The 13779-nt window shown below is 47.9% G+C and overlaps 2 protein-coding genes across 2 annotated transcripts in view; both read right to left on the reverse strand.

Moving 5' to 3' along the window:
* The window catches only part of LOC142047363 (antigen-presenting glycoprotein CD1d-like), a 14403-nt gene extending 12158 nt beyond the window's left edge, over positions 1–2245 (reverse strand). Inside the window, exon 1 of the mRNA XM_075069802.1 lies at positions 1942–2245. Within this exon, the coding sequence (XP_074925903.1) occupies positions 1942–2245 (304 nt within the window). The remainder of the gene's footprint in view (positions 1–1941) is intronic.
* LOC116815868 (uncharacterized) overlaps positions 1–13779 on the reverse strand; it is a 385671-nt gene that overhangs the window by 4843 nt on the left and 367049 nt on the right. Inside the window, 1 exon segment of the mRNA XM_075069934.1 lies at positions 1942–6164. Within this exon segment, the coding sequence (XP_074926035.1) occupies positions 4465–5664 (1200 nt within the window). The 5' untranslated portion in view covers positions 5665–6164 and the 3' untranslated portion in view covers positions 1942–4464.

The raw sequence follows: 13779 nt of genomic DNA on the forward strand, positions 1-13779 counted from the left end.
TCTCCTCTCATCTTTGCTCCCACACCGCCCCTTCCCCCTCATCCATGCTCCTACACCAATCCTCTCCCCTCATCCCCGCCCCCACACTGACCCTCTCCCCTCATCCCCACCCCTTCCTCCTCATCCCCACCCCCACACCTACCCTCTTCCCTCGTCCCCGCCCCCACACTGCCCTTTCTCCCCTCATCCATGCTCCTACACCAACCCTCTCCCCTCATCCCCGCCCCCACACCGACCCTCTCCCCTCGTCCCTGCCCCCACACTGCCCTTTCTCCTCTCATCTTTGCTCCCACACCGCCCCTTCCCCCTCATCCATGCTCCTACACCAATCCTCTCCCCTCATCCCCGCCCCCACACTGACCCTCTCCCCTCATCCCTGCCCCCACACCGCCCCTTCCCCCTCATCCATGCTCCTACACCAATCCTCTCCCCTCATCCCCGCCCCCACACTGACCCTCTCCCCTCGTCCCCCCACCGACCCTTCCCCCTCATTCCTGCCCCCACACCACCCCTTCCCGCTCAACCTTCCCACCAATACCGCCCCTTCCCCTCATCCCCGCCCCATACCACCCCTTCCCCCGAGACACCATCACCTCACTGACCCTTTCCCCAAATCCGCACCCTCGCCCCACCCCTTCTCCCCAAAGCTCAACCCTAGAACCAGCACTTATGCCAAGCACCTACCCTGGGGGCACCTCTTCCCCCTTGTCCCTGCCCTCCTCTCTCTGTCCCTGCACCAGCAGCCGTAAGGGGCCTGTGCGGCGGCAGGGAGTTGGGTGGGGAGCTCTCCCCTCGCACTGCTGGCCCCCACGTGCCACCACACTGGTGTGGTCACTGTGCTCCATGTAGCTGCCTTCCCCTGACACTGGGAAGTCCCCGTGCAACTGTCCCAGCTGGAGGCTGCACTGCTGGGGGAAGTGCTGAGTGACCCCGTGCCAAGGGGGGTCCCTACCACGGACGGGTAGAAGAATCAGTCCCTGAGTGGCTCCTGGTAACTGGCCCTCTTTGCTGTTCAGATAAACGCAGACAGAAGTTGACAGCCTTGAATCCTTCCCAGGTGCCTTCATGAGAGCCACTCACATTACCCCAGCCCCATCCCTGCTCTGCTCCAATCGATGCCAGCTGTTGTACCTGGTCCAATGCCCCTGGCCCCATAGCCATGATGTCTCAAGCTGCTAGAGACTCACCAAGGATCTGTCCCCTTGGGCTGCCTCCGCCCCCCTCTGCTGGGCTTGGAAGGGGGACACCTGTCCAGGGAGAGGGCTGCTACCCCATGAGGCTGGGAATGGGGGTTGCCCCTCATCGGGGACAAGAGCAAAGGTTTTCTCTCTGTTACTGATTCGGTAAGGGTTCAGAGTACGGGTTAGGTTTCAGATGGGGTTAGTTTTTCTTTCTGGAGCTGCTTGTCTAGCCATGAGCTCAGGTCTGAGAGAGGGGCACTAGAGTATGGGGGGATGCCTCTTGTCCCAAGGCATGGAAGAGGCAGTTTCATTTGTCAATGATGTGGCTCCTCTAAGCAAACATCATCTGCACCCCATTGGGAATATTAGTCCTATGTGTGTGAGTCAGGTGTATGTGAGGGGTGGTGCATGGGGGTGGGCATAGAGGGTGCCTGGGGAAGTGTGGGGGGACTGCATGTCTGCTGAGGGGTGCAAGGTGTTGGTATGTAACACAAAAATCTCATCACAAAGTGGGAATCTTATCTCAGCCTCTTCATCTACACAGCTCTGCTCCAGGAGAATGATTTCATGCTCAGCTTTAGTAATACTTGCAGGTCCCTGTTACATGGCTACTCTGGCCTGGCCCTCTGAGATTTGTGGGTTTCAACAAAGGTGTTATTCCCTTGGCCCATTCCTAGCCAGGCCATTCTTGTGTGGAGTCCGCGATGGGTAGTGAGGATTGAGCTTGCACTGAAGCCTCTCCCACATCCAGCTTACTTACAGCATCTCTTTGTGTGAGGTCGCTGATGCTGAACAAGGGCTGATTTCCGACTGAAGCTGTTCCCGCAGTCGGGGCAGTTATAGAGTCTCTTTCCTGTGTGGATTCTCTGATGCTGAATAAGGTGGGGGCTTTGATTAAAGCTTTTCCTGCACTTGCTGCATCTGTAGCGTCTCTCCTCAAGATGGGTTCTCTGGTGACTGCAAAGGGCTGAGCTGCTACAGAAACTTCCCTCAGTCAAGACCAGGGGTCTAAAACACGCAGCCCGCAGGCTGCATGCAGCCTGCAGAGTTATTTTCTGCGGCATGGTGAGCAGGGAGCTGTTTTTAACACCAGAGCAGTCCAGCCAGCTCCAACGCTCCAGCCCGGGCGAGCCAGCCTGATGCCGGGGAAAGAACCTCTGGTAAATGTGCAGTTTGCATTGCTATTGCAGGGACACATCTTCTCATTTGCTATTCCTTATTTGTGTTACAAGTGATAGTGAAATAACCATTCTACCACTCCTGGTTATCCACTTCTCATTCCCTGGCACACCTACAGTTTGTTTATGCACACAGCGATGTCCCATGAATCTCCCAGAGATCTCGAGGAAACTTTCCTGGAGGTAATCTGTAATCCTCTGCCGAAGGTTTCTGGGGAGGGCTGCCTTATTTCTTCTGCTACAGTTGGACACTTTCCTACTACTCAGCAATTATTTTGTCAGGCATCATTGCAGGCAGGGGCAGCAAGCCGGAAAACATGGCCTCTCCAAGCTCAGCTCAGACTGGGAAGAGCACATGGCAGTGGCATTCCAAATGTAAGAAAAAAGCACGTTTGATCCTTGCTGGCACAGAGTCGAGCACTGAGACGATGCTGCTTCCCCACTGTACCTGCACCAACCGGATCCTTATCTGTCATTAACACCTGGCAAACCCGTGGAAGTGAGAGTCAAAGGAGGACGTGCATGCTGGCCTTTTGACTGCATCCCACCGGAGGGCCAGGGCATCAAGCATGGAGGGCAGTTTCCTTTCAGCAAGCTCGCTCGTGGACAAAGGACAGGACATGCAGGAAAGGACACTGGACATGAGGCAAAGGCAAAGAGCTCCACTCCTCCTCTGACTGTATCACCAGCCAGCTGCCATGACATATGAGCAGCCTCATTTGAATGAATGCCAGGATAACGCAGCTCAGCAGTGTTTTCTCCCTGCTGCCTGAGAGCAGTTTGAAAATTGTGCTGATTTGCAATAACAAAAACCAGCAAAAAAACCAACCAAACAAACAAAAAAAACACCAGCAGCAGGTGAGTTAGGGGATGTCGGGCGAGGAATTATGGACATTTGTTAGTTTGACCCCATGCCCCAGAATTCCGAGAGGGAACCCACGGTGCACTAGGAGGAAATAAATCACACTCTTCCTCCCCAACCCTTCTCCTCTTCCTCTCCACAACTTTTTTCCTCTTTGATTTTGATTTCCTTAATTTTCACTCATTTATTTATATATGTGCCATAAAAACCAGTTTGCTGGGAAACACAGGAGTCCAAACAACATGTAAACATCTCGGTCTTTTCACTTTTCTGACGTGCAGTACTTTTAAACTCGTTCTAAATGTTGGCACCTGGAATTTCTTCTGTTTGTTATAGGAAAAAAAGATTGAAAATATTTAATAAATTAAAAAAAATGCTGTGATTTATTTAAGATACGCATGCTATGTATTTGTGTTAGAGAAGGCAGGGTCACAAAAATGTGGCTTGTGTTGGGAGCAGAAGGTGGGGAGGCTTGCGATGGTCCTTAGTTCCTGGGGGAGCTCATTCCACAGTCTCGGACTGTCCCCTGAGAAAGTTGTTTCATGCACACACAAGCTATACCCATATTGTAGAAAATTCCATTGTGCTAAAGGAGCAAATATGTTGACCATGGTTTTCATCCTGGCGCTGTAGATGGTGTTCTGTTTATCCAGGGCCCTGGACACAGAGATAAGGACTGAGATCTTGAACTTGCTTTGATGTTCTATGGCCTGATGCGCCATGGTAGAAGATCTGCTGCAGTGTGCTGCAGGAGCTGAAATTTTCTAAGCGCTGATGAGTTCATGCTCAGGCATATCACCCTGTTGTAATCCAGCCATGCAGTGACAAAGGTGTGACTGAAGGAGGCCAGGTCTTCATCTACTAGGATGGGATGGCGTCTCCTTGCAAACCAGATAAACTGTTACCTGTGGATGTTGGGGATCTTAGTGTCAGCAAGGAACCCCAAAACACCCCTAAATTAGAGAATGAATCAACCAGTTGTGGGTAATTAACTTAAATGTAGGAACTGAACAGAGGCATCCAGAGCTTCTTGATCAATAATAATCAAATCAAGTCACAAGGTGGATATCTTACCTCAGCCTCTTGCTCTGCGCAGCTCTAGTCCAGGAAGGCAATTTCATTCTCTGCTTTAGTAACGATGGCACGTCCTCATCACATCACCACTCCCTCCTGGCCTGACCTCTGAGATTCCTGGGAACTGGCACAGGTGTTAGCCACTTGGTCCATCCGGAGACAGACATTTCTAGCGTTTCTCTTCCGTGTGGATTCTCTGATGCCTAATAAAGGCTGAGTTGTCCCTGAAGCTTCTCCCACACCCAGGGCATTTGTAGGGCTCCTCGCCTGTGTGGATCCTCTGGTGCGTAGTGAGGGTTGAGCTGCGACTGAAGCTTTTCCCACAGTCCAGGCAATTGTAGAGTTTCTCTCCTGTGTGGATTCTTTGGTGCATAATAAGATTTGAGTGTCGCTCAAAGCTTTTCTCGCACTCAAGGCATTTGTAGGGCTTTTCTTCCATGTGTTTTTTCTGATGCTTAGTGAGGTCTGATCTGTCACTGAAGCTTTTTCCACACTCAGGGCATATATAAGGTCTCTTCCGTGTGTGGATTCTCTGGTGTATAATAAGGTCAGATCTCCGACCAAAGCTTTTCCCACATTTGGGGCAATTGAAGGGCTTCTCTCCGGTGTGGATTCTCTGATGTTTAGTGAGGTCTGATCAGAAACAGTAGCTTTTCCCGCAATCAGGGCACTTGTAGGCCTTCTCTCCAGTGTGTTTTCTCTGGTGCTTAGTGAGGTCTGATCTGTCACTGAAGTTTTTCCTGCACTCATTGCATTTATAGGGCTTCTCTCCTGTGTGGATTCTCTGGTGTATAACCAGTTGTGATTGCCGAAGAAAGCTTTTCTCACACTCGGAACACTTATAGGGTCGCTCTCCGGTGTGGATTCTCTGATGGTGAATGAGGATTGAGCTGACAAAGAAGTGTTTCCCACAGTTGGGACAACTAAAAGGTCTCTCTCCTGTGTGCATTCTCTGATGTTCAGTAAGGCGGGAGCTCTGAGTGAAGCTTTTCCCACAGTCGGGACATTTATAGGGCCTCTTTCCTGTGTGGATTCTCTGATAGTTAATGAGGGTTGAGCTGTCACAGAAGCACTTCCCACAGTTGGGGCATCCACAGGATTTCTCTGCTATGTGCATTCTCTGATGTTCAGTAAGGCAGGAGCTCTGAGCGAAGCTTTCACCACAGTCGGGGCATTTACAGGGCTTCTCTGCTGTGTAGATTCTGCAATGTTTAATAAGGTTTGAATACTGCCTGAAGCTTTTCTCATAGCCAGGGCAACTGTAAGGTTTTTCTCCTGTGTGGATTCTTTGGTGAGTGATATGGGATGGTTGCCAGCGGAAGCTTTTCCCACAGTCATCACACATGTAGGGTCTCTCTCCTGTGTGCATCCTCTGATGGATAACGAGGGCTGAGTGATGACTGAAGCTTATCCCACACTCACTGCATTTGTAGGGTCTCTCCCTTGTGTGGGTTCTCTAGTGTTTAGTGAGGGCTGAGCTGTCCCTGAAGCTTTTCCCGCAGTCATTGTATTTACAGGGCTTCTCGCCAATGTGGATTCTCTGGTGAGCATTAAGGACTGATCTCCAGTGGAAGCTTTTCCCACAGACACTGCACTTGTAGGGTCTGTCTCCAGCGGGGATCCGCAGCTGAACGGTTTCTTTGATTTTCCTAACCTGTTTGCTCCTGTGAGTGGATTTACCCCAAGCCTCTGCTAAATGGATTCCCTGCTGTCTCTCTGGCCCATGCCGCCTCTCACGGTTTTCTCCCTCCTCAAGGCTCGGGGAGACGTCCCCTTCAGATGTTCTCAATACTGTCCCATGTGGTTCCACTGGCTCAGGGCCTTCCTGCTGAGGCTTCTCCTCCTTGTTCTGACTCACAGTCCCATCACCTGCTGGGACAGAGAGAGAATCCAGAGAGGAGTCAGTCCCTGTGCCGGGGGAAAGGGTAAGCAAGGTACAAACTCTAGTAACGATTCCCCCTCAAAACCTCTTCCCCACCGGAAAGAAAGGATGGGATTGATTCTGCCTTCACATCCCATCGAGAGAGTCAGACAGAAAGCGAGTGACTGCCAGGTGACTGGGAAACCATGACTGACATCTCCCGTGAGAATGTGACACCTGGTGGGGCAATCCTGGCCTGGGTGAGACAAGGCAGAAGAAACCAGAATAACTGCTGGGGAGATAAATAAATGCATAGATCAGTCGGAGATAAATCCCCTCCAAACCTTCCCCAGAGCAGGGAGAAGAAGGGGGAGGCAGAATCACTCTATCTCCTCCCTATGTGGATGATAGAAGGGGTTTCTACGGTCAGACATCTTTGGAGAAAACCCGTTAAGGAAGCCTGCCATGAGAATAGAAAAGCAGGACCAGTTTTGCTGATTCCTCACTTGTGTGGATGTCTCCTGGGATCCCCCTTTCCTCACAGCCCTGGAGATCTGGGACCCCCGGCTCCTCCTCTCGTTCCAGCCAGGAGATCACATCTGGTTTGGAAATTGGAAATCCTGCTGGGGGCAAGAAGACAAGTGTTGATCTTGTCCATTAGGGTCAGGGCTGTTAGTATTCCAGACCTAGGGTCTGAGCAGCCCACTCAGAGAGGTGCTGCGTTCTTCCCAACCCTACCCTACAGGGACTGGGCTATACATGGTACAAGATCCCACTCTGCCTAGGGAATTACCCTGATTTACTCCCCTAGGGAGCTCAGCAGAGCTGCTACCCTCTCCAGGTATCTAGTTTGCATCTAAGCCTTTGTCACTGCCAATGAACTCCTCTCTACATCCCCCTCCCCCATAGCCCTCCAAAACACAAGTCAGAGCTGGAAGCTGTTACTTATGACTGTGAGGAATTTGGGGTGGGGACTATCCCTATTTCTTGATGCAGCACCTGGCTCAACAGGGCTGTGATCCCTTACTGAGGCCTCTGGGTGCTTCCTCCGTACAAGTGGTGAAGAAATAAGCAGAGGAAATCCCAACCAGGGCCTGGAAATAAGATCATTAAACACCTGTTCCAGCACAGAGAGGGAAGAGCCTAGTTCCGTGGGGTCACAATGGACTAGAGCTAGGGGATGAAGGGTCAGTTGGCTCTTCCCCATCACCCAGGAGACCCACTCTGTCCCAATGGAGGGGCAGACACTATAGGCCTGGTGCTGGATCTCCTCACTCTCCAGCCTGCTCCGCAAACCACAGACTCAGAGAGGGAAACTGCGGGAGGAACAATTATTCTCCAACCTCCACTCCTCTAGGCTCCAACGTGGGAGGGAGACGTCCTCCGCCCAACAAATCTCATCAATCCCATCTGAGTGATTTCCAAGGTGCCCCCCTGCGCAAAGCTTGAGCCCCGCTGATGTTACTGGGGGTTAAGTCCATGTTACTGGGGGTTAAGTCCATCCCCAAGGGGGATGCTTGTTTTGACTGGGACCCAAGCCCAGGGGAAAGACTAATTGGGTATCCGGGTACCTACAGACCTGAAGACATAGAATCAGACATGCGAAGGCCCAAAGGACCATTATGGTTGTTTAGCCTGACCTCCTGCATCACATAGGCCAGAGGAAATCAACCAGCTATTCCTACATCAAGCACATCCAAAACTCCCCTCCCCTATCAGGCACAGGTGGGTCTTGGAGGACGCTCTGATCACTCCAGTGAAATACCTCATGTTCCTGAATCAACCCTACAGCTAACTGAATGCTCACGTGCAAAGACCAGATGCTCATCGCCCTGCAAATGTTTGGCCAGCAGCCTGCCTTGCACAGAGACGTACGACTGCAGTGCAGACAGGGATCAGCGTGACCACGTGTCTAGAAGTGGCAGCCTAGATGGAAATGACAATGGAGTTGACTTTGATGAACCAGGGTTTTCAGTCCCACACGTCAAGGCTAACGTCCCTAGGATTACCAGCGATCAGCGTTTTTTCTATGTAAGTAATGCCTCCCTGCGTTAAAGTATAATTTAAAAAAGTTGATTTTTAAACATTTTAAACCCTAATACCCAACTCAATCCTTTCCCTATGACACTGTATTATCAAGATTTCCACTAACCGGAGGGAGCTGGAAGTGGGAGCCAGGAGGGACAGTCAGTTCCCGCTTCCAAGCTGTAGAGAGCGACACCATGGAAATTACGGTTCTGCAGATTTTTATGAACCAAATGACACGTCCCTTACCTTTCTATCACGACTTGCCCATGGAATACGATTGTACTACATTATGCTTCCAAACCACGTTTGCTAGATTGAAAAGCCCTCTTCTCTTCCTCTAGTAGGGGTGCCACAGGACTCTGTCACTTTGTAACTGAAATATAGTTTATGCAAGATGGCTCTTGCAAGGTATCATTGGAAAGGTTATGATTTACTGAATATGATTATCCCAGTCGTACAAGGTTTCTGTATATTGCCATTCCTAATATCTGACTTGTGTCCATAAATGCAAATCCATATCATCTCATTAAGTTGAATCAGGGGCTCCCAGCCTCTCTATCTCTGAGCCCCTCAAACATGTTATAAAAACTCCTTGGCCCAGCTGTGCCACAGCAACCTTTTTTTTTTTTTTGCATATAAAGCCAGAGCCAACGTTAGGGGGCAAGCAAGCAGGGCTATTGCCCAGGGCCCCACACCTTCAGTGTGCTCAGGCTTTGACTTCAGCCCCAGGTGACAGGCTCGGGGCCTTGGGATTCAGCTTTCTGTCCTGGGCCTCAGCAAGTCTAACAGTGGCCCTGTTCGGGGGACCCCCTGAAACCTGTTTGTCCACTCAGCTAGACCACATTGTTACAAAGAGATCTCCAGGGCTGACGTACATTTCTCAAGCGACGGAAAATCCACCTGGTCCCTGGGTAAGATGTTTCAGTGGTTAATTCACATCACTGCTCTGTATTTACACTTCATCTCTAGCCTGAACTGATCAAGCTTCAGCTTCCCACTATAGCAGCTTCTTTTTCTTTTATTTGCTAGACTGAAGACCCCTGTCCTATTTCCCATGTTAACCTTTGTGTACAAGGATCAAGTCATAAGAACGGCCATACTGGGTCAGACCAAAGGTCCATCTAGCCCAGTATCCTGTCTACCGACAGTGGCCAATGCCAGGTGCCTGGAGGGAATCAGCAGACTCGGGAATCACCAAGTGATCCCTCCTCTGTCACTCATTCCCAGCTTCTGGCAAACAGAGGTTAGGGACACCATCCCTGCCCATCCAGGCTAATAGTCATTGATGGACCTGTCCTCCGTGAACTTATTTAGCTCTTTTTTTAAACCCTGTTATAGTTTTGGCCTTCACAACATCCTCTGGCAAGGAGTTCCATAAGTTGACTGTGCATTGTGTGAAGAAATACTGCCTTTTATTTGTTTTAAACCTGCTGCCTATTAATTTCATTTGGTGACCCGTAGTTCTTGTGTTATGATAACTAGTAAACAACACTTCCTTATCTACTTTCTCTACACCACTCATGATTTTATAGACCTCAATCATAACTCCCTTTAGCCGTCTCTTTTCCAAGCTGAAAAGCCCCAGTCTTATTAATCTCTCCTTGTATGAAAGCCGTTCCATACCTCAAATCATTTTTGTTGCCCTTTTCTGGATCTTTTCCAATTCCAATATATCTTTTTTGAGATGGGGCGACCACATCTGCACACAGTATTCAAGATGTGGGCGTACCATGGATCTATATAGAGGAAAGATGGTATTTTCTGTCCTATTATCTATCCCTTTCTTAATTACTCCCAACATTCTGTTTGCTTTTTTGACTGCTACTGCACATGGAGTGAATGCTTTCAGAGAACTATCCACAGTGACACCAAGATCTCTTCCTTGAGTGGTAACAGCTAATTTAGATCCCATAATTTTGTATGTATAATTGGGATTATGTTTTCCAATGTGCATTGCTTTGCATTTATCAGCATTAAATTTCATCTGCCATTTTGTTGCCCAGTAACCCAGCTTTGAGAGGTCCTTTTGTAGCTCTTCGCTGTCTGCCTGGGTTTTAACTATCTTTAGTAATTTTCTATCATCTGCAAATTTTGCCACCTCACTGTTTACCCCTTTTTCCCATATCCTTTCTGAGTAGGACTGGTCAGAACTCAACTTTCTTCTTGTTGAGAAAAATAGATTGAACTCATTAAGCATCTCACCATAAAGTGCCCTCAGAATTTCTTTAAAAAGGTGAAAATATCCAACGGTGTTACATCCGACACAGGGGAACTCTGTGGCAGACTTCATCTCCATAGAGAAAGGGGAACTGGAAACAGAATCACAGAAATGTAAGGCTGGCAGTGACCTCGGGAGGTCATCTAGTCCAGCTCCCCCACACTCCCTCCATGCTTAATAAGGATTAAGCAAACTTCACCATTAACGAAAGGTCTTTCTCAACTCCTCTTTAAAACCTCCAGTGATTCCACAACCTCCCTACATCATCTTCTCCAGTGACAATATATCTGTTGGCATTAGAAAGTTTTTGCTCATATCTCACTGAAATCTCCACTGCTTCATACCTTTTTGTCCTGTCCTTCGGTGAACATGTGATACAACTCATCACCCTTCTCTTTTTAAAGGCCTGTTACATACTTGAGGTCTGTTATCATGTGCCCCTACAGCCTTCTCTCTTATAGACTAAACCTGCCCAATTTCTTCAACATGGTAAAAATTACTACAGTGTAAGGATTTTACCCACCGCATACAGAAAAAGAAACAAAATGCTGTAATTGATCAAAGTTTCATTAAACACTTCCATTGTGGCATTATTATGTGCAAATAGCCTAAATCACACTACACAGAAATTTTGAAAAAGAGAGATGTTAAAGCATATGAAAGAGTTCACTCCTCCCTTGGTAATACCGCAGAATTCCATTCTTTATTTATTTTATTTGCAGTGCAATTTATGAACACCTTTCAGTTACAAAGGAGAATTTAATCCAAAAGTAATGCTCCAATATGGCAATGCAGCTCACTCCGCATTGCTCAGATTGCATTTGGTATGCGGAAATGGAACCAACTCTAAACCAAGAATATATCTATATCTATCACACAAACATACACACACTTTAGAAAGATTAGTTTCACAAAGCTACAAACAACTATGTGGCAAATCTGCTGGGAGAATGAACTTACAAAGAAACAAATGATTAAAGGGGAAATTGATAGCAATAGATATAAATTAGAAATTGGGAATTGTAGAAAATTGATAAGGGAACTAAAGTGACACAAAGAAAACTCTCTAGTCTGCAGAATAAAGGAGCATAAGAAGGAACTTTTAAAAGTAATTAGGAGGAATTGGAATGATAACAATGGTCTAGTATTGTTTCATTACTACATGGAAAGGGTAGAATGATAATACAGGAAAAAGGAAAAGGGTTCAATAAATATTAAATTAACCTGGTATCCTTTTTTTTTGATGAGATTACATGATTGATTGATAAATAGAGTATGTTAATGTAATGCCATTAGTGTTCATTTACTGTGCTCCCAACTGGAGTCAGACAGTTCAATATAGTTAAAATCTGGTCCTTAGACATTTGACTTGGTAGCTCAGGCCATTTCGATTAACAGAACTAGAATGATACAAAATGAATGTGGCACATACGAAAAGGTCTAAAAATGTAATTGCAAACAAGGGTGAGGGGGTTCAGGTGAGTCTCTCATAAGGATCAGTTGTTGGCTCTACTCCACTTAACATTTTTATCAGTGACCTGGAAGAAAACAAAGTAATTAGTGATAATATTTACAAATGACTGTCCCATGGTGTGCACCCCAACCCAGCCCTCCTAGACATAACCAGGCTGTGAGAGGCCAAAGAGGTGACCTGGCATCACCTGAGAGAGGGAGGCCCAAGATTAGTTGAGAGTGAAGCAAGCAATAAGCAAGCAAAGAGGCAGCTGATACCAGAAAAGCTGCAATTCCTGATCTAGACACAAGAGGCGCCCTCGTGGTGAGTGGGAACCCCATTCCAATGACACCCAGATTGGGGTTGTGGTAAATAATGAAAAAGGCAGGTCACTGACACAGAGCAATTGGGATCACTTCCTGTGCTGGGGGCAAGGCTTTCGGTATTGCTCAATCTGCAGTTCTGCCATGAGAACGAGGAATGTAGGCCATACGGGTAGGATGGGAACTCTATCCTGGGATGCAGTGCATTGCTGTGAGCAAAGTGGCTACAGCCATCCTTGGAGGCATATCTGGGGGAGGTCTAGAGAGGTGATATTACCTCTGTATTTGACAGTTGTGCTCACAATTAAAGAAGGATGCTGAAAAATTAGACAGGCCTCAGAGAAGAGTCACAAGAATCATAAAAGGATCGGAAAACAGGTCCTATAAAGGAGCTCAATCCATCCAGCCTATCAAAGAAAAGATTAAGGGGTGACTTGATAACAATCTAAAAGTCCCTACACAGGGAACAGAAACAAAACAATAGACGGCTCTTCAATACAGCAGACACAAATACAACAACAGCCAATGGCTGGAAGTCGAAGCGAGAGATATTTACATTTTAAATAAGTTGTAAAGTTTTCACAGTGAGGCTAACTGACCATTGGACAAAACTTACCCAGGGCTCTGGTGGTTTCACCATCACTGGAAATTTTTATATCAAGAACGGAGTTTTATTCCAAAAGAATCACCCTGTTTAAACAGGAATTCAGGGAACTCCTATTAACCTGTGTAACAGAGGAGGTCAGACAAGATGAAGCAAAAGTGGATGGGAACCTGGGAGACAGTGACCATGAGATGGTCGAGTTCAGGATCCCGACATTAGGGGCTTGGCTACATTGGCACTTTACAGCGCTGCAACTTTCGCACTCAGGGGTGTGAAAAAACACCCTCCTGAGCACAGCAAGATACAGCGCTGTAAAGTGTCAGTGTAATCAGGGCGGCAGCGCTGGGAGCATGGCTCCCAGCGCTGCACTCTACACCCGTAAGGGATGTGGTTTACAAGCAGCGCTGGGAGAGCTTTCTCCCAGCGCTGCCGCTCTGACTACACTCACACTTCAAAGCGCTGCCGTGGCAGCGCTTTGAAATTTCTAATGTAGCCAAGCCCTAGGAAGAAAGGAAAGCAGCAGAAGACGGACCTTGGACTTCAGAGAAGCAGACTGACTTCCTCAGGGAACTGATGGGCAGGATCCCCTGAGACTAACATGAGGGGAAAAGGAGTCCAGGAGAGCTGGCTGTATTTTAAAGAATCCTTATTGAGGTTGCAGGAAAAAACAATCCCAATGTGCAGAAAGAATAGTAAATATGGCTGGCGACAGCTTGGCTAACAGTTGAAATCCTTGCTGATCTTTAAACACAAAAGAAGACTACAGAATGTGGAATGACTGGACAATGATGACAGGGAGGAGTATAAAAATATGCTCGATGCAGTGAGTGAGAAATCAGGAAGGTCAAATCACTTGGAGTTGCAGCTTAGCAAGAGATGTTAAGGTAACAAGAAGGTTCTTCTTCGAGGAGATGTCCCTGTGGGTGCTTCACTTTAGGAGATGTTCCCTGTGGGTGCTCCATTAGGTGTCGGTGCGCCCTGCGCCTTTGATCGGGAG

Source organism: Chelonoidis abingdonii, chromosome 10 (genome assembly GCF_003597395.2).
Source record: "Chelonoidis abingdonii isolate Lonesome George chromosome 10, CheloAbing_2.0, whole genome shotgun sequence".
NCBI lineage: Eukaryota > Metazoa > Chordata > Testudines > Testudinidae > Chelonoidis > Chelonoidis abingdonii.